General features: G+C 38.2%; 2 protein-coding genes across 4 annotated transcripts; both read left to right on the plus strand.

The window, feature by feature from the left end:
- The first annotated feature begins 395 nt into the window (after window positions 1-395).
- LOC110854423 (failed axon connections homolog) lies at window positions 396-2,075 on the plus strand. Its single transcript, XM_022102865.2, has 8 exons — window positions 396-719; window positions 787-925; window positions 999-1,035; window positions 1,130-1,202; window positions 1,283-1,375; window positions 1,437-1,697; window positions 1,761-1,822; window positions 1,903-2,075. Exons 1-8 carry the CDS (start codon window positions 628-630, stop codon window positions 1,995-1,997), a joined length of 852 nt encoding a protein of 283 aa, XP_021958557.1. The 5' UTR covers window positions 396-627; the 3' UTR covers window positions 1,998-2,075.
- Window positions 2,076-5,334: 3,259 nt separating this feature from the next.
- LOC110854068 lies at window positions 5,335-25,039 on the plus strand. 3 transcript variants are annotated; one of them, XM_035855038.1, is made up of 15 exons: window positions 5,335-7,187; window positions 9,633-10,268; window positions 10,494-10,570; window positions 10,647-10,782; window positions 20,915-21,100; window positions 21,164-21,311; window positions 21,380-21,457; window positions 21,642-21,690; window positions 21,773-21,787; window positions 21,872-22,015; window positions 23,159-23,314; window positions 23,460-23,685; window positions 23,786-23,930; window positions 24,008-24,203; window positions 24,270-25,039. In XM_035855038.1, exons 1-15 carry the CDS (start codon window positions 6,446-6,448, stop codon window positions 24,690-24,692), a joined length of 3,357 nt encoding a protein of 1,118 aa, XP_035710931.1. In that variant the 5' UTR covers window positions 5,335-6,445; the 3' UTR covers window positions 24,693-25,039. The 3 variants fall into 3 exon arrangements, with proteins under 3 accessions (XP_035710931.1, XP_035710932.1, XP_035710933.1); XM_035855039.1 differs by having other exon boundaries at window positions 24,014-24,203; XM_035855040.1 differs by having other exon boundaries at window positions 21,881-22,015.
- The last annotated feature ends 211 nt before the right edge of the window (window positions 25,040-25,250 follow it).

Consider the following 25,250-nt stretch of genomic DNA (forward strand, 5'->3'; position numbering starts at 1 on the left):
AACCATGAAACAGAAACTTATGAATTTCAGAATCTGAAATTTTCTTTATTCTGTTTGCATGCATTGCGTATAATTTATTTGCAAATATGGATCATGTCCCAAAATAAAGCAAACATTATTTGAACAAAGTAAAAGCCAGTCACTGCATCAACTCATCCTTGTCAAAGTTGTCATCGCTATCTTAAAATACATTACACCCACCCACACACGCTCAGTAATGATTATTTACACAGGACATCAATTTGCAGGAGTGGACTAACTCACTTTCATGCATATATGGGACATATTACCATTGAAATGTTCTTGTTATGATTATGTATACATGATGCAAGGATGGAAAAACTACTCCAATCCAACATTCAAGGTCGTTTTTCAGTTCCAGATAGACTTTGTACATCATATGTGGCATGAAACTAAGCTTTTGCCGACTCATGATGCGATTTTCAGAGGTAAAAACGTCAAATTAAGAGTTAGTAGGTGCAGTACACTTTGGTACACTGGAATATTCGGTTGACCAATTTGGCGAATAAAATAAAGTGACCATTTTCTCATGGTAGTTTAGTTTAGTTCGATTTTAGTACTGAAGAATACTTGTTGCGCCGCATTTGCTGCGGTTAAAAAGCTGAAATGTTTTGTGGATTACTCTGCTACGGTATAGTTGCGGGGGTCTTGTATGGAGTATACCTTTACCTCCAGAAACTTTGGATGCAGAAGAAATTGTAAGAATCAAAATTTATTCTTTATTTCTTTGAATTTGATCTGATTTGCCACTTTTTACCCGTGCAGGGATCGTTTTACCAAGGAGAAATGTCCCAAGGACAAAGTGATTCTTCATGGAACGAAACGAGGCGCTACGGTCCCCTCAGCTTCACCATTTGTGCTAAAATTAGAGACATTTTTGCGAATGGCAAAAATTGATTATGAGGTAATTCTAGTGCACAACTCGAAGTAAAACATTTTTGTAGAATATGATTTCACACCATCTTTGAATTTTTCAGTACGATGGTGACCGTAAAAACACTTTCGGCCCGAAAGGTTTGATTTGATTTGATTCAAGTGTTAGAAATCAGTTTCCAAAAGCTGGTTTAAATTTTGTAAGCGAAACGAAATAACTAATAATAACTAATAGGCAAAACCCCCTGGATCACTCTAAACGGGGAACACATTGCCGACTCCCAGCTTTGCATCCAATTTTTGACAAAGTACGCAACTAATTTTAATTTTTTAGGTCAATAATTCCAAATTGCATGTGTATAATTCTGCATAACATTCTTATTAACAGGAAATTCAACAAGGAGATAAAAAACAATTATAGTGAAAAAGAACAGGCCATCGCAAGTATGACAAAAGTCCTTTTGGAAGATCGTGTTTTCTGGTAATTTCTCCGTCATTGAAGTCCAATTCGTACAATCTTGATTCCTCTCAATTTTAAATAGGGAGCTCGTTATGTGGGGATTTGTGTGGGGCGGAGAAGGTCACCAAGCGATTCAAAGGGTGCTGAAGGTACCCTGGTATGCTGTGAAATTAGTGGGATACCATTACAAGAGGGTGACCTGGGCTCAAGGGATAGGCAGACATACGAAAGAAGACATCGAAGCTTTTACTCATGCTGATATGAAAACCATTGCCACTATTTTGGGGGACAATAAGTTCCTCCTTGGTGACGAACCCTGCCTTGAAGACTGTGCTCTCTTTGGGTAACGTAGTTTAAAACTGATTAGTGTAAGTCATACTTAAATTTATTCAAGTCTCATTTACAGATTTATTGCACAATTATTTTGGGGATTTCTATCCTCATCTCCTTACATAAAAGTTGTCAAAGGTATGTTGAGTGTGATTTATTATGCAAGTAAATATACATAGATAAAAATAATTCAGCTTGGTGTTGATTTAATAATACAGAAAAGTATCCCAACATCGAAGCCTATGCTAATCGAATGAAGGATCGTTACTTTCCAGACTGGGATAAACTTCTTGCAAACAAGAAAAGTTCATAGAGTTCTACATACACAGAAATCTTAGGAAATGTAAAATAAAATGTAAAATGAAATGAAAATGTACGATTATCGGGTTTACAACCTCTCAAATGCAAAAAATTTATTTCATATCACTCTTTTTATAACGACCTCTCTAAAGTCATCCAATCAATTACATCAAGATCATGAAAACAATTTTGGTACATATTCTTCAAGCTTACAACGGAAAAAAAGACTTCCATTAATTAGCTCTTCTTAAGTACTTACAACTGTATTTCAAGCTCAGAATAGATTACATCTCATCGCATTTCTCGCATCTCGAAAAATAGATCCAATTTGGAGTCAACGCATTGAGTGGATTACAAACTTTTTTGTCTGAATATGCCATTTGTTTGAATTCCAGTTCTAATATCTAATCAGATACGGCATACGCTTGTAACTCTAAGTAAACCTTCTGCTACGTTTAATTTTACATCAACCGGAGAAGAAGGAGATGAGGATTCTTTGGGACGATTTGGTCTCACGACTAGATATACATACGCATTTACGAGATTCCTATAGAAAGAGGTATGCATTCAGTGAATGCCTTTTCTAAGTCTGCTCCAAGGAATACTAATGAAAAATACAACAATTTAACTCCTCACTTTGGTTATCTTGCCCGGTAACGCCCACACACTTCGTTGTGTTGACAGATGAGATGAGCCACGCAAAATGAGAATTTTTACAAAAGCCGGATAATAGACAGACATTGTTCGCCTCTGCCAAACTTGTTTTCCTATTGTTTTATTCTTCTCCTTCTCCTTGAACCATTTCATAAATTGCTTCCGTCTGCAAGAGAGAAACAGTAGTTGCGCCATTATGAATGCAATAACAACTAATCAGACGAAGAAAGAGAATGTTCTGGATCAGAAATCAGACCGATTGAGGAGCAATTGCAGTTTTGTTACTGCTCCAGAAAGTCGGAAGAGGCTTCTTATTAAAACTTCAAATGAGCACTCGATCAGGAACAACTGCTCCTCAAGTGAATGAGAATCTCCTCCCTTTTGGCCAAATTAGCTCAAATGACATGAAATGTCATCATCCTCGTCGAAACATTTATCTAGTTGTTGGCGATTGGAAACATGAGAAAGTTTTGACCTATTCCAACAACCCTCAGAAATGAACATGAACGTCGAGTGGGAGCAGAATTAATTTGAAAACATGAAAATAAAGAAAGAAATATGTAATACATTAACAAAGTAAGTTGCACTAAATGCGTAAAACGAGGTGAAAGTTGGGAGAAGGATCGTTCATTTAGAATGTCGTTATCAATTAGTGAAAAAAACACAATCCAGACCAGGACACAAGACGACTCTTACACAAAACATGCGTGGTTTTATTTCCCTACACAAATTGTCAGTGAAAGTCGTTTCATCACTCTGCAAGTGGTGTGTGCAGGCGCACTACTTTCTACTAATTGACATTTTATATATAACTTTATAACGCCGGAACCAGAAAACTTCTTTTCGGGACGGTTGTTCGCCTGGGTTGACTGCGTGTATTTTTGCCGATTGTCCAGCTCGCTTCCCACTTTGTTGAACCAACGCTTTCCTGCTTTCCTCACTACTTTCTCTGTTGAGGATTACATTTACTTTTAGTTTTTCCCTCATGCTTTCCCTGATCAGACCTACCATAACATAACTTGTCTTAAGATGCCCAACACCCGATCTGCTGAGATCTTTATGACCAGAGTTGACTCTAGCTCTTTGTGCAGATAAGTGGATAAGTGTTACAAGTCAAAGTGTGTCTATGTATAGAACCTCCACCACTTGCATTCAACGTGCTCGATTTTGCGTGCTGGAGAGACCAACCTAAAACCGAAGGGATGATAGTGATGCAAAAGATATCCGGATAATTTCCCCTAGTTTATTTATATTATACGATCAACTATATGTCTGTCTGTCGTGCTTACTGGTTCAGTTCGGCCAAACTGGCCAAGTTTTTTGTTCCCAGAAAGAAAACTTTCATTTTTGGTGACGTTCATGATCTCGTCTTCTGCTGAGCAAAACAAAGTAATTTAACCCGAAAGTACGCCAAGAAGTATGAAAATTGACGAATATAGAAGTTAGAGGGAGAGAATTTGCACCTCCTCCTGGCATGCTGGCTGGGGTTACCCATTCAGAGAAAGTGGATAATTTTCCGCTACGAATATATATATATATCAAAGGATGAGAATACTACATAAAAAATGTTACGTCACGTCTGGACAAATAATAAAAATCTTTCAATTCTGTTTTACATCGACATAACTTGAAATCCTAGACATTTCTCAGACAATGGAGAGCCTGCAACTTCATGATGATACACACACGCACACAACGCGTGTGTAGTCTTCTTTCATCTTAAATTATCCTGTGACGGAAGGATGGCACACATTTCCTGGAAAAATGGGTCACGTCTTTTACATACTGGTCTCGGATTTTGTATGTATTTATATGACATTTTGCAGTTGTGGTCGGTCCCAAGGAATGAAATTCTTCACTAAAATCTCAATAACAGAATCTCGAACACTTCTCCTGTGTGCGTGCACCTGAAGATAAGCACTCTTCTTCGAAGCAAAGATTGACATTCCACTCGACTATGGATCAAACACTGTACGTTGGAAAACGACAATAACAATTTTCTCATTTTTTTTCAGACGAAAGTCTCCCAAGTTGGGCGAAATCTTAAGCCAGTTTCAGATTTAAGAGGAAAGACTAACATTGATAAACTCTTTTTCATGGATCTGCTGAAGATCTCAATCTATCTTTTATTTATTTCTTATTGTAAGTGGGTCCATTCTTACATGGGTCGTTCGTCCAGTCAGACTTTCACCCACTTCACCCTCGCCCAGAACAGAACAGCCGGACCAAACTTCTTTATGAGCAAAGTCTCTGAATAACTTCATAAATTGTCTTATATAACCACCACCAACAACTAACGCACCACTTGCTACCTCGAAATAAATTCAGCCTCAATATTACCCCAGATTTATTACGGTGTCTCCTGCTCGTTCCAAGCGTGAAAGTCAAACAAGGTGCAGTATTTAAGGGGTCACATATTTTCTTTGCTCAAAAGTTTTGTTCCTCAAAGTATTCAGATACCTTTAAGATTTGTACTTAAATTTTCGTCTTATCCAGCAGCGCACTTATCTGCACTTTTTCAACTCTAATAAACATGCGAATTTTTAAGCCAGGAGCAAATCAGATAACAATGCACGATTGTATCGAGCTCATTTTCCTCATCTTACACAACACACTCGATGAACTTTCGACGCTGCTGCTGCGTTTCCTCTTCACATCAGCGAAGGAAAAGGCAGTATCATTCAGGTCTCAGTTGTGCACCAGCACTCGACTCGATCCCATTACTGATATATTCTTCTTCTTGGGTGTGTAGTAGATCGAGTGAGTAAAGTGAGACGACGAGTCTCGCCTAAACGTCCAACAAAGCTGAAAGCACTTCTCTCTTTATCCTTTCGTACCTGACGAGGTGTTTATAAAGCACTGCTCCAATCCGAACTGCATCATTGATAAATTTTATCTTAGAACTTGTTAAAGTGTGATTTATTGCAAATATTCTGGAAATTTTGAAGTACACAATACACGAGATCACGATCCACCTCGCTAATAAATAAGCTGGGCAAAATATTCCATCAAAATAAAATATCCACTACTTCTCAGAACAGCTCTCTGCACAATAAAAGTCCAAGCGAAATCTCACGACCAAGTCTGAAAGAAACTTAACTTTTACTTCACCGGTCGTCGGTCGGTCGGTCGGTCGGTTCCATCTGCGAGGTGAAGAAAAGCGAGAGAAGAAAGTAAATCGGAATCCAAACCAAATCTCTCCAAGCGTCTTCTTGATAGTGCATAAAATAAAATAAAGTTGTGGTTTCTTCAGAGTGACGTGCAGTGTGTCATCTACTACAAACCTAAGCTAATCAACCTTAAAGAACTATATCTGCAAACTTAAAACCGAGGGATGGATACCCGGTTCATCTTTGCGTGACTGCATTTCAACTCGAGGCAGTCGACAAGAAGTGAGATAGAAGATAGAAGCCTGTAACTTTCACTTTAAATTTACTACGGCCACTCAATCCGGTCGGAGAGGCTTTCACAAAATAATTCAGGAAAGTATTCCCGTATTTTGTAAAAGATACCTCTTCAAATCAGGAGAGGTTTCAAAGTTTGTTTTGCATTGAAGCTAAACTTAATTTTAAAGTAATGTCGAAATCTGTTGAGTGTTCGATTTGCAGTTATTTTTGTTTTTCTATCCAAATTTTCTGAAAAGAATGGACTGGAAGTAACACGAAGCTGTTGACATTTTACTAAAGTCACAAACCACTTTCTCTAAGAAAGAATGCATTTGAAACGGAATTTCCCAAATTGTACGACACAACTTGATCTACATCGAGAAGAAGTTCCTGTTTTTTGAGAGTTGTACATCTTCAAGGAATGACTATGCACTCGACTCTACAAAGAAGGCATACCTGGCCCTTCGAACTGGTTGAGGTAGTTTGTCAAGAAATTCACACTGACCCAGGACACCCACATCTTGTCGGCCATGTGGGCGTGGAATATAACAACGAGGAGGAGAAAGTGTTGTACGATTCACACCTTCAATCTCACGTCAATGACAATCAATTAATTCAGTATGGACGATGTCACCATGAAGAAAGTCGAGGAGGCGATCACCTCCTAAATCTTCACGACGAGAGGACAAGACTTCTTTCCGAGATACCAGAAACGGAGGAAAGTGATGATAATGAAAAAGTGTGTTTGGAAGACGGGGGCAAAAATAAAAATAAAACTCACAATGATTGCACGTGCTCGGGTAAAAGTTCAAATAACAGTAATAACCATGTCCATGCCGTCTTGGGAGACAACATAGATTGCTTTCGCAAAAATAACGTCGTCTCTAATTCCAACTGTGTCACAAAAAGTGGAAATAGTAAAAGTGGTGTCTGTGGTGGTGCCTGCGTCTTTACAAGTCATCAAAATAATGACAGAAATCAAAATCCGGAAACTTTCACTCCGATAATGGCTCAGTCACCATCGCGAAGAACGAGTGAAACAGCGGTGTGTCAGGGTTCGAAAGATTTAATCCTTGGTTCTAATCACAGCTCGAATAATAATTCCGCTGATGGTAAAATTAGTAATGTCGATGATTCTTCCAAACATTCGAGCAAAACGCAAGGTAATGGTTTTTCTATGTTATAAATACTTAATGTAGCGTGCATGAATTAGTAATACGCACATTTAGCGATACGTATAATGTTGTGGGTTAGTGTTATGTTATGGAATTTGTGGTGGGTGTGCAATTTCCTGGAGAGCTTTTCTCTCCTGAATGACTAAAGGTGGGAATGATGATCGTGGTCGTGGTCGTGTGTGTGCGGGTGGAGTGTAATTATTATTATAGGAGAGAGGATGCATTTGCATAATTATTTTCTTCCTTCCTGCCTGTCTCCATATTATTCCAGGATTTGGTAACAACTGCTAATACGAATTATTTCAGAGTAGTGCTTCCTCCTACGAACAGGAAATAATTATCCGCCGTTTTACATAATGATAATTCTGCATCTTCAGAATTACATATTTTTAGACTGTAAGTGTACGTACCACGAATGCGTAACGTCTCATGCCAAACTTTCATTTGGTTTCACAATCGACATGTAATTTAAAAAGTTGACATTTGTTGAGAAATGAAGTCGTGCAAAAGTTATGATTGGCCGTGGTGCAAAATGTGAAATAAATGAACCACATTTCAGCTGACGCGTGTGAACCGTTTGGCAAATAAATATATGTACCTGCACGAAAAGGAGGAAGAATTTCATTGATATGTTTGCCAACAAAGAAGAGAACCTGCCCAAACCGAAACGTAGTCCTGCTGGCCAGCTAGCTAATTTCAAATCAATGAAGATCCCCGTAACGGCAAGATAAGAAAACTGTAATAAAACAAAATAGCATCGTCTCATGGCTTGCAGATTATCAAATCAGGGCAGCAGCAGCAAGAGTTGGAGAAAAAGTCAGGTCTGGATTGTTTTCGCAAACCACCTCAACGTATCTCCACGTAGCTCAGGTCACACATTCAAATTCATACATAAGCAATCGGAGAAAGTTTTCTCTTCTCGTGGGTTCATGGCTGACTGCGTTTGCTTGTCTTTAACTTTGCACACAGGACAATAAAATGATATAAAACAAATGTGCAAACTTTTCTCGCAAAACTCTATGGAACTTGTTGTTCTAAACTGACATGTTCCAACCACCACCACACTTGTCAACTTTTTCCCCTTCTTGACTAGAAAATCCTTACCGTTTTTTTTCTTCAAAACACTAGTAGATATCTTTCTAAATGGCCAACTATTTCAGATCCTGATACTATACTTTCATTCATAATGATACGTTTATTTGTACTTGGGATACAAGTCATTCGGCAATTCGTTCCTCATAAATTCTCAACTTTTCATGGTTTGGTATCCCATCGTTATATGCTTGTTTAGTTTTTGGTTCTGCAAGTTTTGCAACATGGCGATATTATTTCATCGTTTGTACATAAGTGAGTGAACTACTCGGTTTAGTTCAGTTCATAAAATCCGAAACCCAAAAACTACACGAGGCAGTGTACAACATCACACGACATAAAATGGGAAAACAGGGCATACCATAAAGTAAAGTGAGTTTAGAATCAGAAGTTACTACTTCCTCGCCCAGTTTCATTTAATGCATCACTTGCTTAACAACTTACCCAAAAACAAGTAGTAGAGGAGCCATATGTATGGAAGCTTATTAGATTTTGAGGTTCAATTCATGCACAGCTTTCCTTCATGGTGTGTTAAGGCGTATGGAAAAATAAGTTGGCTTATCATAAGCAATATGGATTTCAAAAAAATGATGTTATCCTTCGCATTTTGTTTTATGATATTGCCCCACTTGTTAAGGTTCAGCTAGATTTTGGAGTATAAGATCATTTGCGGTAGGTTGGTGCATGAAATGAGTGGGTTTTTAACAGTCGAGTAGTCATTCCTGAATACTTTTTTTTTGCATACATTTTATTTTCTTCAATCCGGATTACAGCTAATTTTATGTTACTTTAGAGGTTTTTTACCCTTAATAAAAAGACGAGTCGGTCGGAAATATTTTATTCTGTTTACAAATTAGGCCTCATCATCATATAAACTCTGGAACGTGGCAGGACCCAAACTTTTGCCAGCATTAAACAAACAGCACTTGTTTCTCTGCTTGGTTCCGGCTAATTATTACGACCACAACAACCCACACTCGACTCGTTTACATGTTCAAGCTACGTGAATTCCATCCAAGAATCTCAACAAACTCTGAATTAAGTCAGTTTATGTGTTTTGTTTGCAGAACGTGGCATGCATTCACATTAATTTCCACGACTAACTCCATGTGGTCGTCGACACTGTTTTCCTTGAGGGTTTAGTAAATGGAATATTTGTTGATAAATGTGCAATCTGGTTGAGAATGATAGCAGTAAAATAAGCTCATTTTCAAACAGAATTAACGAGTTTTATCATAAAATTAAAAACTTACATTATACATGAAATTATTTTTCTCATGCCCACCGAGACGCAAACTTTGAAATGATTTTGAAACCCAATTTGTGTCTCCTTGTTTCCAGCCCCCAGTGGATTTCAACCCTTTCAGGACAAATTTAATTTCCTCACTAAAAAGAATCGAGACTCCAAAAAGAAAAAGATGAAGGAACAACGTGGTGGCGTATCGAAGGAGAAAGGAATCGTCGGAGCTGAGCCGTCCTCTTCCTCATCCGGCGGCACAAGCTCGGCCACCATCAAACACAAAGATTTCTGCCCCCACTCTAAATTTCAGCAGGAAAAACTTCGTTCCACCTCAGGAGGAAGTAATCCTTCTCGGAATAAAAAGGAGCCAAATTCCACATCTTCCAATTCTTCCAGTGTCTTCCTCAAGAACAAACCGGCCAAAAAACAGGAGGAGAAAGCAGTAGTTGACCGGACCGGCAGTGGTGGCGGTGACTGTTTTACAAGTACGAGCAGTAACAACAATTCCCCACAGCATTCAAGCACTCATACCAGTGCGGGGATCAGTTTGGGCAGTATAGGGACGAGTACGCAGGGCATGCTGAATAAAAATGGGGGTTCGAGCATCGGGTCGGGCGGAAGTGCAAGTGGGTCCGGCCTCAAGGGCAGTGTTACCGTCGTGACGGCAAACATAATCAACTGCAACAGCCATCATGAGACTGAAGGGAAGATTCCGAGTGCAAATGGCACAGCGACGGGTAATAAGAAAGCATGGAGATACACAGTGGCCACAGAAGCCGTGGGGACATCTGGGGACATTAACATTGTAGGATAGGGGAGGGAGGGGTTTGCATAATATGGGCAGATGATGGGGACATCGAATAACCGTGGGAACATTGTCCTTCTGTCCCCACACTTCCGCGGCCACTGGTCATACAGGTTTCTAGACCAGGTGCGATAATACTAATCCGACACGGTTACAGGTGCACTTTCACTCCAAGTGAATATGGCGAATGGAGAAGTCAAAAAAACGCTGACATTATGGACGAATTATTATCCGGTATCGAATTTTTGGCAATTATTCGGGTCATTTGCATATGTATGTACATACTTTAATGCATTTTTTTCTCACACAGGAAGGAGAATGGGGTTGGATAATCATCATATGCGCTTTGTTAGTTCAAGCGATCAATCATGGGTTACAACTTGGCGTGTCGTCTTTATTGGTGAAGGCTGATCGCAGGTTTCATGTGGGAGAACCAGCCCTCTTGGGTAAGTAAGATGTTGTATTTTATGAAATATGTATGTAAATACGAGTGCATGGACCAATTTAATGCAAAAAAAATTAATGGGCGATTAATAATACAAGAGGATGCCCGCTATGAATGAAAAGAAAACAAAAGAAAATAATATTCGTTGCCAACACCCAAACTTCTGGTTGATGTCCGTAGCTAGCTTCGTAATGTTTATTAGTTTAGCTAGTCGGGTTTACTTTTACCTGGTTCGTTTTCGTTGGCTGGTCTGATTACTTTACGACCACGACAATATTCTTCCCTGGGTTGCGCGGTCGGAGAGAGTAGTCAAATTTAAATAATTTAATTGCCGACCGTCCTGCTGTCCACGACTTTGTTTATGGCCTTGCCGTCGATATATCTCCTGGTTGGAGGCTTGATGGTTTGGCAGGTTCTTCTGGTTCTGAACATTAGTCCATTCGTGATGAGACACCTTATTATGAAGGAAAACAATTTTGTTCACCTTGTTTTTACAACAATGCGTCCACGTCCACTCCAAAAATTCATTGTTGATTTGGTCGCGTTGAATGAGCATTCCTCCTTAATTACTTGTTTAATTAAACGTTTCCAAAAACGAAGAATACCCTTTTTCCTTGCAATATTTGGTGTCGGCCTAGTTTGGATTTTGAGATATTATTCCGTCCTCCTCGCCGCGTCACTCCCATGTTGATTTTCACCGTGCTTAATGAAGGATCAGTGTTTTTTTAGGGGTGGTGGAAAAGATAGATAACCCTGTTTTTGGGGACGATCTGAGAAATTATTTTCTTTATTTGGCCAGAGTGCCATTAGTCAAGCAGGTACATAGACAAGGATTATTTGTGACTTTTCGTGTTTGCTCTTCGTGTTATTTCAAAGCATGTTTCTGACAGTTATTGCCAACCAGCGGGTATTTTATGTGATTGATTCACTCATTACTATTGCGTGTCTTTAATTGGTATATCCACTAAAATAACAATAATAATAATACGAGGTGAAGTTAACCTCTGGGAACGCGGTACATATAAGAACGGGCATCAACTATATAACCTTAACGAAGCAGGGTGTCGCAATTAATGAGAAAAATGTTGCATCAAAAACCACTTTGATCGAACCGATTGTAAAACACGGGTCGGAATTTTAAAGCAGATTTATGAACTAAACTGTCTCTTGTGATTACTTTGCTAATATATTTTTACGAGGTGCAACACCTTATATTCTGATCTGACAAATGGTTAGGTACAAAATTAGCTATATTTTTTTTATGGTAACGCATTTCTGAAAAACAAACAGAAATATGTGTAGGCACATGACCTCCAGACAAATCCCATTTCCATAAATATTTGATAAACTATAAGGTTCACTAACCGTCTGCTTGCGTCTGCATGAAACATTTACTCTCACATAAATGTACATATGCCACATATATTTTGTACTTCTGGAACTTAGCGTATGCAGTTTAGGTTGGCTAACCACCTAAATATTTAAATACCCAGCAAGATGAGGGACACAATCTGACATGAAGACATTCGTTGTGACAGGATTTTCGCCCCCACGCAACTCTTTGATCCTTATTAATTCCAGATTTGTCAGCCTGATCATGTCTCATAATTTAATGACACGGCAAATTTATTGCCTCACAGTTTGAATGTTAATACGACTAAACTCCGTAACCTAACATTAATGATATGGGAATTTTTGCATGATTTCTGTAATGCGTTTCTGCCCTGCAGTGCCTGTCTGTCAGATATCAAGGAATTCTGCCAATTTCCTTCAATCCGTCGCGACATCCATGTCACAAACCCTTCTCCTTGCAAATTCTTGATACCGTGATGTCACAGTCTTATTTCAAACGGATCGACTTTAAGCTAGGCAGATCGTCTACATGCATAAGATTACAGTCATTTCGAGCTACTTATTCACAAATTATTGCTTAGTTTTCCATAACTCTGGCTTTAATTGGATAGTTGGCTTATGTATTTTCCATCCTATCCCCAAGTCAACTCTGGTACTGGTGGTTGTCGAGGTTTTACTTTGACTAGGACGAAACCACATCAGAACAGAAACTGAACTGAACCCAGATCCAGGACATGGACATAAAATACAAAAAAGTAATCCTGGTCTCTTACTTATGACTTGACGCGAGACAACTCGAAAGTTCATGCACACACAAACTGGATCTCGTACTACGTGCTATTAACATTCGTTTCACTGCGTTCTCATTCTCGCATTTGCCTTACTTCTCGTCCACCGAAAATAATTATTACCGGAGCACATATTCAAAACTGAACCGACTAGTGAAACAATGTCAAGTCGAATAAGTAGTTCCTTGCATTTTGAGAGGCATCGTGAGATGAGGAAGCGATAACTAGCCTGCCGTTGTTGTTACACATCGTGTCCACGTCGTTTGAGTAGAGATGCAATGGCCTTTGTAAGGATGAATATTATCGTCAAATTGAATGTTATGCCCACTTCGAAACAGCGACGGCAACAATCCTTACCAACCAAACAGTAGCAAAAAAAGAACACAATCACAACAACAATCGCTGAAATGAATGAGTGCCGATACTGCATAAAATTAAACGTTTTCATTTATGACAGTTCATTTAAGTAATGCTTAAACTTTTCAAGTTGGGAACTTTACTGGGATACAGATTTTTTGCTACTTGTTTTTTACTGTTGCATATTTTTATTCTGGATCATAGCGTGTGAATCGTAATGAGAATGATTGTAGTAAAATTACACATTTCCTTCCGCACTGAAAATTATTTATAACTCTGAAGATGCATTTGGTAATAAATTCTTGAACCCCTTTTAGAAAATTGGGGTAATACGAGCAATAAATTTAAATTCAGCGTAGTCTTATATAATCGTGCTGATCAGATCTATGCGGTGTGGTTTTTCTTTGTTAAGTGACCAAAGTTTTGGCCATTTTGTGGCAAGTAGGTCTCCATCGGGGTGGGAGGTGGGAGGGGACAAATTGAATGAAAGAAATATAGCTAATAAATCAGGAGAAAGTCGGCTCAAACTGTATATTATGATACCCCATTAATTCTTCTCCGGTCGAATTTGACCCTAAAAAATTTATTATACTTTCCTCCATCAATAATACCGCCGTATCAGCATTATAATAATAACAGTATAACATGTACCTCCCACAAGGAAGTAGCATGTTTGAGATGGAATGCTGCGTAGTTTTGAGTGGGTGGAACACTTTATGTCACCTTTTAGTCTGCGGTTTGCTGGATGAAATTCTCAAGAATTTTGGTGTTGAGGAATTTGTCTGTGATATTTTTTGGCTGGTGCATGCACGCACAGTGCAATAAAAGTTTTTATCTTGTATAGTTTGCTTTAACACGTTACGTAAACTATGGAAAAGGCGTATCAAAAAATGACTCACTCCCATGAATTATGCAATTATTGCTGAATTACGCTTTTGGAACATCCAGCAGTGTCGATGTACTTGAAACAATTGTGCAAAATGTCTCTTTTTGTGCAGCGACCTCATATTCAGATTACGGATAATTTTTTGTGTTACACATTGGAATTTGTGTCGAATAGTCGGAAACAAAGAAGTATTTATAAGGACCATCCATCCGAAAAGCTTTTGACAACAATCAATTCCACTCTCAAGTAGATTTCCTATATAATTCAAGTCGGATGGGGTATAGCCTCACGGTATAAAATATTATGGTATGCTCATCGCATTGCATCCTTCTCTTGTAGCCAGTTGATTTATTACTGCGGATGAATGGACCGAGTTCTCACTCGATTGGGATGAGGAGAGACTAAGCAAAATCTAAAGACTAATTTATTTTGATGGCTTATATAGTGGAATTTGGGCCAGGTCAAATTAAGCATATCAATAACTTGCACCAGGTCAAAAATAATTCTGAACAAGGAATTTCCATCATCTCTCTCACTTCACTACTTGAGTTGAATGGCATTCCTGTAATCATTCTCTTTCACCCTCAGCCAGCCAGCGAGACAATTTAGAAATCGGTGACAAATTTCGGGGTGGAGATTGACACCTCATCAAATCCATTGTGGAGAAAGCATTCAAGTCAAAGTGGCATCATGATGCGAAAAGTTATTTGCAACGGGGCGCATTTTTTATGAATTAGCATACGCTTACAAATTTGCAATTTTGCATTGGCGAAGATATTATATAAGTAAGTGACTTTAGGGACCGGATAATAGTAGCAATCTTGCTTGCATAACGGAGGTAAATATGTTATAATAGAACAATAATTGACTCTCAAGTATGTAAGTACATAGTTAACGACCAAGCCTTTTACTTTGACATTCAACTCTCAAGTGACTATTTGACACCCATAATTTATGCCTTTTATATCCTTATAGCGTATCCAGTAGCAAAGCAAGCTCACAGTTTTTCCCCCCGTTTGAAACTATATAGTAGATAGTCCATTAAATCGACTTTTTTGATTTATCTTGTCATACTTGGTTGGTATTTGGAAGATGAGGGCGTAAATTATTGAAAAAGCAATTTGAAGTAGAAATGTTTGCTGAAGTTGCGTATATATACTTCACTCACTCTCCACCCCATTCATTTTCCCATTACTTTACTTTGCCCAGATTGGAAAAGATTTCCTCTGACGGAGCAGGATTGAAGAGGTGCTGAGGTTGTCAATGAAAAGCTCATTTCCTCCCAGGGGACCCCTTCTTCTTCTCCTCTGGCTTGGCTATTGACTTGATTTCACGATCAAAATCTACAAGTCGAATGGGTGCAAGCAGTGCAATATTATTAACAACGTATGTGTGCCAAAATTGCGATCGTATCCTCCTCCTCCTCACCGTTGTTGCAAATAATCTGCATTGCAAAGTGGTGGAAGTAAGTAGGAAATTATGGAGGGAGGAGATATTCAATTTCATCATGCAGTCTCTCGAGATTACTACTTTATTTCTCTCTCGGGTGGCTTACTTGGTACTTAATGCATGTCGTAAAGTGCACATTTTACCGAAATATTTACTCACTCAGGGGTCGGAGAGGATAAGAGTTCATAAAAACTAATAATGTGGTAAATGCTTATTTGTGTTGTCTTAAACTTTGGTTGGTAGTACAGCTCAGCGTTGTTAATGCGAGGTCATCAACTTGATGGGGAAAAATAATTTTGGGCAGAATTGGCCATACTAAAAAATGAATATGTCCGTGCCATCAAAGACAGTTGTCATTTATTGTAAAATGCTGCATTTTAATGTATCATATTTACGACGTTGTGTTTGACTTGGATCCTTCAGTCTTGGTTTTTTATTTGAATATTTGACAGGCATCACGTTATTACGCGATATATATTTATACATTATGGCCATTGTCGAGTCCCACACAAAATCTTTATCTGATGAACCTCTTTCTTTCTCTCTTGTCCGTTCGATTGTCCAATGGGCATGTCATGCTCCAATAAGTCGCAAACATTTTACTCCAGATTTATGAGGCAACACATGTCAATACGTGGCCAAAGAGGGAATCTATTCAGCCATGAAATTGACCATTGAAAGCTTGCCAAGCCAAGCCTTGATATCACATCACAGAGAACCAACCAGCTCGTCAGGTATTCGATCTCGAAGTACATGAAAAATAAACGTCAATCCTGCTTACCAGCTTTTTTCTGCATCACACGATGAAATGGTAGATCCCAGGTATTAAATTAATCCAACAGCAATCTTTTACCACATGCGGAGTATCATCATAAATATAGAAACCATTCTTATGCTAACTGTACTCGCCTCGTTTGACTCCAAGTAACAATATTTCACCATTTTCTCCTCTTATATACGCAAATTTGAATTGTCATCCTATCGAAACAAAATATTGAATGTTTTTTTTTCAAAATTTATCGTTCGAAAATACATTTAACAACTCACGAACGTGTCGTATTTAGCTGGTCATGCTCAATTAACTAATCGAGTATCGGTGTGAATGTAACAAATAGGACTTGCTGACAGGGGTTTGTCCAACGACGTCAAATTGGAAAATTAAATAATATCACAGACAAGCAAATACTGGGCGGCGGCGACATGACAAGAAGACGACGATTGAGTCGCTCATCGTTAATTTGTAATGGATTTTACAACGTGTATGCGTGCATTTGATGGTTGTCACGCCATGTCAGACGGATAGAAAGGTGGACAGTTACGACGACTGCTGACATGACGCACGGCTGGTAGAAGAACTTTATCATCTCGTCTCATCAGTCATGTGAAAAGTAAACGTGGAGAAAAATGAGATGAAGACGTTTTAAATATTATATAGCCAATAAATTATAACAACCAACCAACCACACAAAATCATAAACCAAACGCATGAAAATGAACAGTCTTTGACCATTGTTTCAATAAGCCTGGCATGAATGACACTGCAAAACAGCGTGGCTTTTTCTGTTGCCAATCATTTATTAACAAGCAGACAATTTAATAATTCGTTGCATACAAATAATGAAGATGTTAAACTGCTGCTTCCGTGCATGGCAAACATTCTGAGAAGAATTCATGTACAAATTTTTAAATCTTTTTTAAAAGCGGCTTCTCGTTAAGTCTCGTCCTTCTGTTTCAATTAGATGTGTGGCTAAAATTTGGCTTGATTACAACCGTCAAATGGTTGATGTAGGCATTTAACCAATTTTTTGCTTCAATTTCAACAAATGAGAATTGTACACAGTGGTCAATGGATGTGACGACTCCTTTTATGGGGGCAGACTAAGGGCTTAATGAGCAAGGTTGCCATATATGGTGGCTCTTTTAAATTTTTAAGATTTCAAATCTAAGTTCCTTTGATTGCGATAGCATTACAGCGATCAGGCTGAGAAGATCGCGTATGCGCATTTTGTGATCTATGGGATAATAATTATTGAGTGGTATTTATGTACAACGGAAATTTTTATATTTATTATCCTTCCTATCAAAGCCATGAAATTTTAAGTATCATTCTCTCTCATAGAATGTTTGGAATTCAAACGTATATTTGTTTGATCAATGCTAAAAAGGTATGAAATGCGTCATTATCATTCCTCCTGCTCGGCTTGAATTACAACAAACAAACTTTACAAGCCATTAAAATATAGCAAACATCCCATTAAGGAAAAGAGTTGTAAAAGTAAAATAAATTTCAATTAAATCATCTAAAACGATATGAAATATAATATCTCTTCATATCAAAAGACAAGGAAATATGTGATAAAATAATGCTCTTCTCTAGTTCTGGAGACGGTATAGCATGTCGGAGAAAATGATGTATTTGCGAAAACTGCACTTCCCCATTAAATTACCCCCGCAGTTTGAGTTTAGGATCACACTCACTCACTCAAAACAGTTGGTGGTACACAAAGACAATGGTATAAAGGGAAGAGGTTGACTTTTGTGCAAAAATTTTGCAAGGAATCACACACAATTCGCCTCCTCTTCTCAGTCAGAGTACTTTTACGCTGGTTGAATTACATTGGTCTTGAGTTGGAGATGTTTTTTTCATTCGAAGAATAATAAAAGTTTCCTTCATTCTTCGTCTTCTTGGTTGGTTTGGTGGGGCCTACTGTTTGCTCCCGTGTGGATAAAAACAGTGGATAAAAAAGTAAAATACGGCCTAAAGACTTTATGATTCAGGGCTCTGGTTTATGTCCACGGCTTTGACAATTGCAGAAATTACGCCGTTCATGATGAAACACGTCTTCCAAAAGACAAATTGATTAGGAGGAGCCGCAGCTTTCTTTTTCTAATTAGCTTAGCTCGTCTCATTTCATAATTATTTTTTAATCGTTTTTTTCGGAAATCTTTGGAAATGTTTGCACGTTTGCTTGCTATTTTGTGATGAAGAACGACCGAGATGAAAAGAAAGAGGAGTGAGTGAAATAATAAAATTCTCCGGTCGCTTTCACCTAATTCTTTTGATGACTTGATGGTCACGACTTAAGTTGATGGTGTACGTTTCTGCTCCTCCCAAGTCCTCCAGCCAGGCTCAACTAACCCTGACCAATACAAGTCCAACTTGGCCAAAAGTGAAAGCCAACTAAAGAAGTTTTCTTTACTTGTACGAGTATTTTATGCTGCACAAGGACTCACTTTACTTTGCTTTCTGATGATAGTTTCCTCTTCCTTGATTTTGAAAAAGTAGGACAAGCGTATAAAACTTTGAAGCTTTTAAGGTACAGTATGACACCAGGAGGAAATTGAGGTATCTTTAAAACCAATATATCACTTCGTCCATACTATTCATCACAGTTTCAACCGTTAATAATTGTGCCGATGAAAGGCAAAGATTATCACCAAATTCGGATTCAGACAAGGTATTAGAGCGCAACGAGATAATCCTATTTTTTGTTGCAAAACGTGCCATCGAGGAGGTGGAGGAGGTGCACGTTTGGATTTACATACTTATTTACAACACTGTGTCGTCATCGGCCATATAAATTTCACATTCGAACAAAGCAGTCACACATTTGAATATTGTAATACTATTTATTTTCACATGAGATTACTCAATTTTGAAAAGATTTTTAGCCAGAGAAATGTCTGCCCAACTTTAAAAATTTCGGCATGCAGTAAAATATTTTTTTCATGTTTATTTAAAAGTAATGGGGTAAAAAGTCAGGGGGAATTTCGTGCCCACTTTGTATTTGGTTTAGACTAAATTGATATTTTATGATGGCTCCGTGTAGCCAAAACATGTCGGAGGTGTCACCCCCGGAGAAAAATGTGCGTGAATCGCTCATTTTTATCCTTGTTTTGAAAACAGAATCCTTATTTTGTTTCCGATTTTTTGCCAGTGGCAAAGTATTTGTCTTTTTTGAAGCAAATGTTCAACATCTGCTGCAATGTGAGTCGATGAATTTTTTTCTTCGCTGTAACAAACATTTGTGGAATGTACACCCAAACCTTTTTAGTTTACTGTTCCTTCCGACTACTGATTATCTGTGTTGAATGAATCATGTTATGAATTTATGTTCGAATGTTAAATTGTTGAATAAGTAGTATAAAATTTAAAAAAACACGAAAAAAATGTGAAATAGAACCATAAATCATTTTCCTCGTTCTTACTACAAGGATTAAACCCAAGGAGAAAATTATGGTGAAGAATGTCAATATGTGACAGAATTTCATGGTGGAAAAATTACAGGAAACCAAGTATCAGTAGTCATCCAGTTTGAAATTGAAATTCCGTCTCAGCGAGTTTTCAATAACCCAATCGCTCAAAGTGTATGCAAAATTCTCAATTTCGCTGCTCAAAAGGTGATGCCGTGTTACATATTTCCCTTTATGGATTGCGCAAAATTGACAATAATTAAATCCTGTCTTTAAAAGCTTGCCTTCCATTAAAGTGCGCTTCCACTTTCCACTTTTGCTTCAAACGTTTCAAATTAATGTCTCCTCCCAGCGCTTGACATATTACGACTCATTCTTCAACACGATGTGCCAACTGTTGAAGCATTATTATTATCATGCGCTTCATTGGTTGGACTGAATGGACATCAGCATTAATCATTCTCTTACGAACTGGGTGGGACCTACATAGAGAAACAGATTTCTTCTCCATCATGCAACTCTGCCAGAACGAAAGGAAGCACATTTTTCATTTTATAGCCTCTCAAACTTTTTTGTCAAAAGAGTACTCGCGGAAAACAGAGGCCTCTTCTAATTGGGGACCGTTTGACAATCTGCGGTTCCATCAATAACTGATTTCAAAAACCTCGTGAGAGGCAATGGAGCAAATTAATTATACCGATTAGGAAATCGTCCATATCAAATAAATATCATCATATCAGTTTGGAACAAGGTGACTATAGCGAACTGCATTGAAGTAATGGGGTATTTCCAGAATCAACAAATCACAGCAGGTCTCTATCTTAGTTCCTTCCTCATTGTGCCTTCCGGTTCATTAGAGTGACTCTTTTGATATTTGGCACGGGTGGAAATTGGCAGGAGACACGAATTTCCGTAAATCAGATAACCAAAGTGTGCAAACGTGTTTCAAGCTGCACGTGTCAATAGTTTGTCGTACATAAAATCTTTCCTTTCAATGCTTAACAGTTCTTGGAGGAAACAGAATTCGCTAACTTAATAATTTGAAGAAATTAGAAATGAATAATTTGAGATGAATGTAACAATTGGTATTATTTTGATGTATTTAGGACTTTTGTCATCCACCTCGATTGGAGTTTCGCTATTTCTCTCGCCAGTATGGGTGTCATTCTGTAAAATGAAAAGTACAAGATTGTCCGGGGTCTTTGGAGGACTATTGGTCTCACTGGGATGCCTTTTCACCTCATTTTCGTCTCAATTTCATCAACTTTTCATCAGTTATGGAGCTTTCGTTGGTACATATAACTCATGAATTAAAGTTGTAACATAAAAAACTATAAATTTTGCATCCATTTTAGGAGTCGGCGTGGGTCTCAGTCGCGACGCCTCAACTTTAATGGTTGGCCAGTATTTTAAGCGAAAACGCGAAATGGTGGAGATTGTCCTAGTTGCTGGTTCAGGAGTTGGAATAATTTTTATCGGACCTGGAGTTCATACAGCCATCACGTGTGTAAAAAATTGATTTTATACGAAATTATGTAAAGAAGAATGTTTTAATCTGCATTCATTTACAGGTCGCTGGGATGGATTCTTGGTCTCCAAGTCGTAACTGGGGTAGCACTCGTCACATTCTTTTTAGGAACTTGCTATCGGTAAGTATGACTAATGGCATTTTGTAATAAAACAAGGCAGGTGGAATGAGTTTTATATTGAATTATATTTTATGTTTTATATTTGTCGATATATTATATAAAATATATATGAATGATATAAAACAAGGCAGATCGATATTAAAAGTTATAATAAATTATAACTTTTAATTCCCTTTAAATTCAGATCTGCTTCTCTTTATCACCCACAACGTAGAGCTATTTTACATTTAAAGGTACGTTTGCAATCTTATAATTTTTTAATATCAAAATTTACTACCATTTATTAATCATTTATTTACATGCGATTCTGTACAGAACCAGAAAAAGAAGGTGACACGTTCCTTACGATTCTCTAAATTATTTCTGACTAATCCTCAAAGTATAAATATTTAAAAATGTGAGTCTTACATTCAGTCTATGCAGGTTAAGGACATAACAAAAAGAGAAGAAAAGCAACCATTTCTTGACTTTAGCTGTTTACGGAGCAAAACATTACAGATACTTTTACTGTCCAGCGCTTTTATCTCTTTCGGAATCAATAGCCCTTTACTCTTGTTGGTAAGTTTTATGCTGTTGTTGTTTTTCCACTAGTTTTCCTCAGTCAAACAAAAAATACAATACATGTACACGACAAAATCTGGAATAACGGTTAGGGTTACGGTTACAATAATCGGAAATGGGAGGAGAAAGCAAATTGCAAGTGCACTCGCCAAATTCAGCCCATTCTTTTATACACAGTGCAGATTTGCAAACAAATGCATAGTGCTAAAAATTTTGCCAAAACTCTAAAGATCACATTGCGGGAGAAAATTATGGTCGTGGTTTTTTTTTGCGGTGGTGGTAGAACATTTGCAAATGGATGAAAGTGAAAGCACTTACATTTCATTTTCTTGTCAACATTGTCAACTTCCGGTCTCAAGGGTGTCATTCCGTCAAGTGTTGTTGACAAATGTCACAACTCTGCATTTCTACAAATGATAAACCATCTCATTTACAGCTGTACGTGTGAAATATTTGTCGTAATTTCAATTTTAGACTGCGTACATCATGGTTTCCGATGTTTTGGTCCAGGCTTAAAATAGATTTTTAGTAGAAAACTGAAAAATGAGCGAGAGAAAAGATGAAATAATGCCAGGTTTCAAATTATGTTGAAACGACGTTTTTGTCGTTTATCATTCATTTCATACTGGTGTTTGCCATGTGTTTTACAAGTGATGATTTACTTCAAGTGGAATTAACGCCTACGACAGTCGGTGGTTTGTGCTGATGCCATATGAGGGTCCTTCCTGCTGAGTGATGATGTCACAGTTTGAGCGATAAGTGCGAATTGTTCTGTTTACAAAGGCACTGCACTCGTTCAGATATCAAGTTGCATGATACTACGAATGTGCCAAACATGTCAAGTTACATACACAGAAAAAGTACGATAATTTGTGCCACATAAAAACTCATACGTAGAAAATACGCATATTATTTCGAAAAAAAGCCGATCTCATATCTCAAATTTCTACAAAATCTAAAAATATGCTCTGGTACATAGTCATCCATCTCATTCAGTCTATTATCCAAATCCCGCAGTACATACGAACAGCATCTTTTCTTCCGGGAAACCCACCCTCCATGCATAAACGCACATCCTGACATGACAATTCCCATTATATCATTTTCTCTTTGCTTTTCACGGGTTTGCGTGTTTTGCAGGGCATGGATTCCCTAGAAGCGAAAGTGGATGAGATTTCATTCGTTTTACTTCACGTCCATGTCGGAGCAGCGTGGGTCGTGGGTTGCTGCCTTTTTGGTCTTATTGCCATCCAGAAGAACCAAGAGTGTCGAGTTTCCAAGCAGTACCTATGTCAGGTAGGTAATCAAACATGAATGAGCTCTCTCTGAGCTCCTCCGTGCCACATACACGTTTTGGGATTCGTACATATTTGACCTCATTATGCAAAATCTACAAGTCTTGTACTACATCATTCACTCCTATTTTTTCTCATTTTACAAGGTGGCGAGCGTGATATGCGGCATTTCAATCATAGCTTTCACCGCGGTGAAGGGTTACAGTGGATACGTGGTCTTTTCCTGGGCGTACGGATTCTTTCTAGGTGGATACAACTACGCCCTAAAAGTTTACACTTATGAACGAGTCAGAGCTAGGCATTTTCCACGAGCGTGGTCCTTTGTCCAGAGTTCGCAAGCCATACCAATTTTTATTGGGACACCGTTAATCAGTAAGTGCGAAAAGAAGAACGTCGCCAATTATGGAATTATTATGAGGAAAAAGCGTTCCAGAAATGGGGACAAATTATATTATGATATGTACTTTTCCAGGTATTCTGAATCAATACTTTGGGAGAAAGTGGGGTTATTACACAGCAGCAGCAGCCGTGTTTCTAGGATCTGCCTTTCTCTTTCTGACGGATGTGAGAAGACGGCGACTTTCTCGCAGAAAAGCAAATGGCAGCTCGATGAAAACGTACGTAATGAACATAAAATGAGACAGGTTACGTGTAAATATGAATAGATTCACGTTGTTTTTCATTCCCTCGTTAGATGCAGCACCACAGATGCGACTCAAACCCCCAAAATGCGGCGACTTTCTTTCGCCTTTCCAGTCGAGCCGATATCACCACATCATCCATCCAAACCTGAATCTGGTGATGGGCAAGGAAGTATTCTTGACCCGGTTTTAATGTCGAAGGAATTAACCTGCATTTCTGAGGAGGGTTTGGGAGAAATTGATTTCCAGGTGAAAATTAAAAATTTCTAATTAATTTGCTATCATACATATAAAATCTAATTAATTTCTTTTCAGGACATTTACTTTGATGATTGGGCCGAATATCTTGGCGGCGATTGTATCACATCCTGCAACAAAGTAGAAAACTGTCTCCAATCAGAATACGACCCCGACTTTTCTCTCTTGTTGGACAAGAGGACACGACGCTGGTCCCGAAATAGTATTCCCTTTCCTGGACAAGCAACCTCAGGTGGACCTGCTGCCAGTAGTGGTCTCGCCAATCTTTCTAGTCATTCGCATCTGTTACCCACAACTCCCACGACGGGTTCTCCTAGTGTCAATGCCACCCAGGAAACGTCCGGGGAGGCTTCTTCTCACAGAAACATACAGAAATTCAACAGCACCTTGAGAGAAATTCCGCTATTTCGAAACCACCCGTGGGTAAACAGACCTCCTCCTCCGAGATCAATCACTGTCATTGATGAAGCTTCGGTTTGAATTATTTATAATCTCGTCAAATGTATAAATAATACTTTTCTCAACTCAATGCCCACCACTCAATCGCCCGTTTTCATTCATTCACAGAGGACAATAATAACTTTCTTTCTCTGAGATTTTTATACGATAGGAAGAAAATAATATATACTTCTCAGTTTAAGTATCTACAATTTCCCATAATTATTATAGTATTATATATGTATGTACTACGTCTAGTGGATAGTAGAAACCAGCCAGTGTGATCTCTGAAAATGCTTGTGACTGATTGATAATCGAATTTCTAAATATGTATTGTAGTTAAAGTATTGATTTATCGTCTCAAAATAAAGTAATATATGTTTAATGAATGTGTTGCCCGTGAATTAATTGTCATATTGTCATTAATCGTCATCATCATTGTCATGCTAAGATGTAAATTCTCATGATCATTTTCATCAAAAAGCAACCTCCAGCGTTAGACGATGTACAAAAGACGTACGACATCTGAACATCGGAGCAAGATTCGCCATACGAGGAAGCAGCGTCGGCGTTTTCAAAAGTTCTGTTTCGGGCAGCCAG

This window comes from Folsomia candida, unplaced genomic scaffold, assembly GCF_002217175.1.
Source record: "Folsomia candida strain VU population unplaced genomic scaffold, ASM221717v1 Fcan01_Sc009, whole genome shotgun sequence".
In the NCBI taxonomy this organism is placed as follows: domain Eukaryota; kingdom Metazoa; phylum Arthropoda; class Collembola; order Entomobryomorpha; family Isotomidae; genus Folsomia; species Folsomia candida.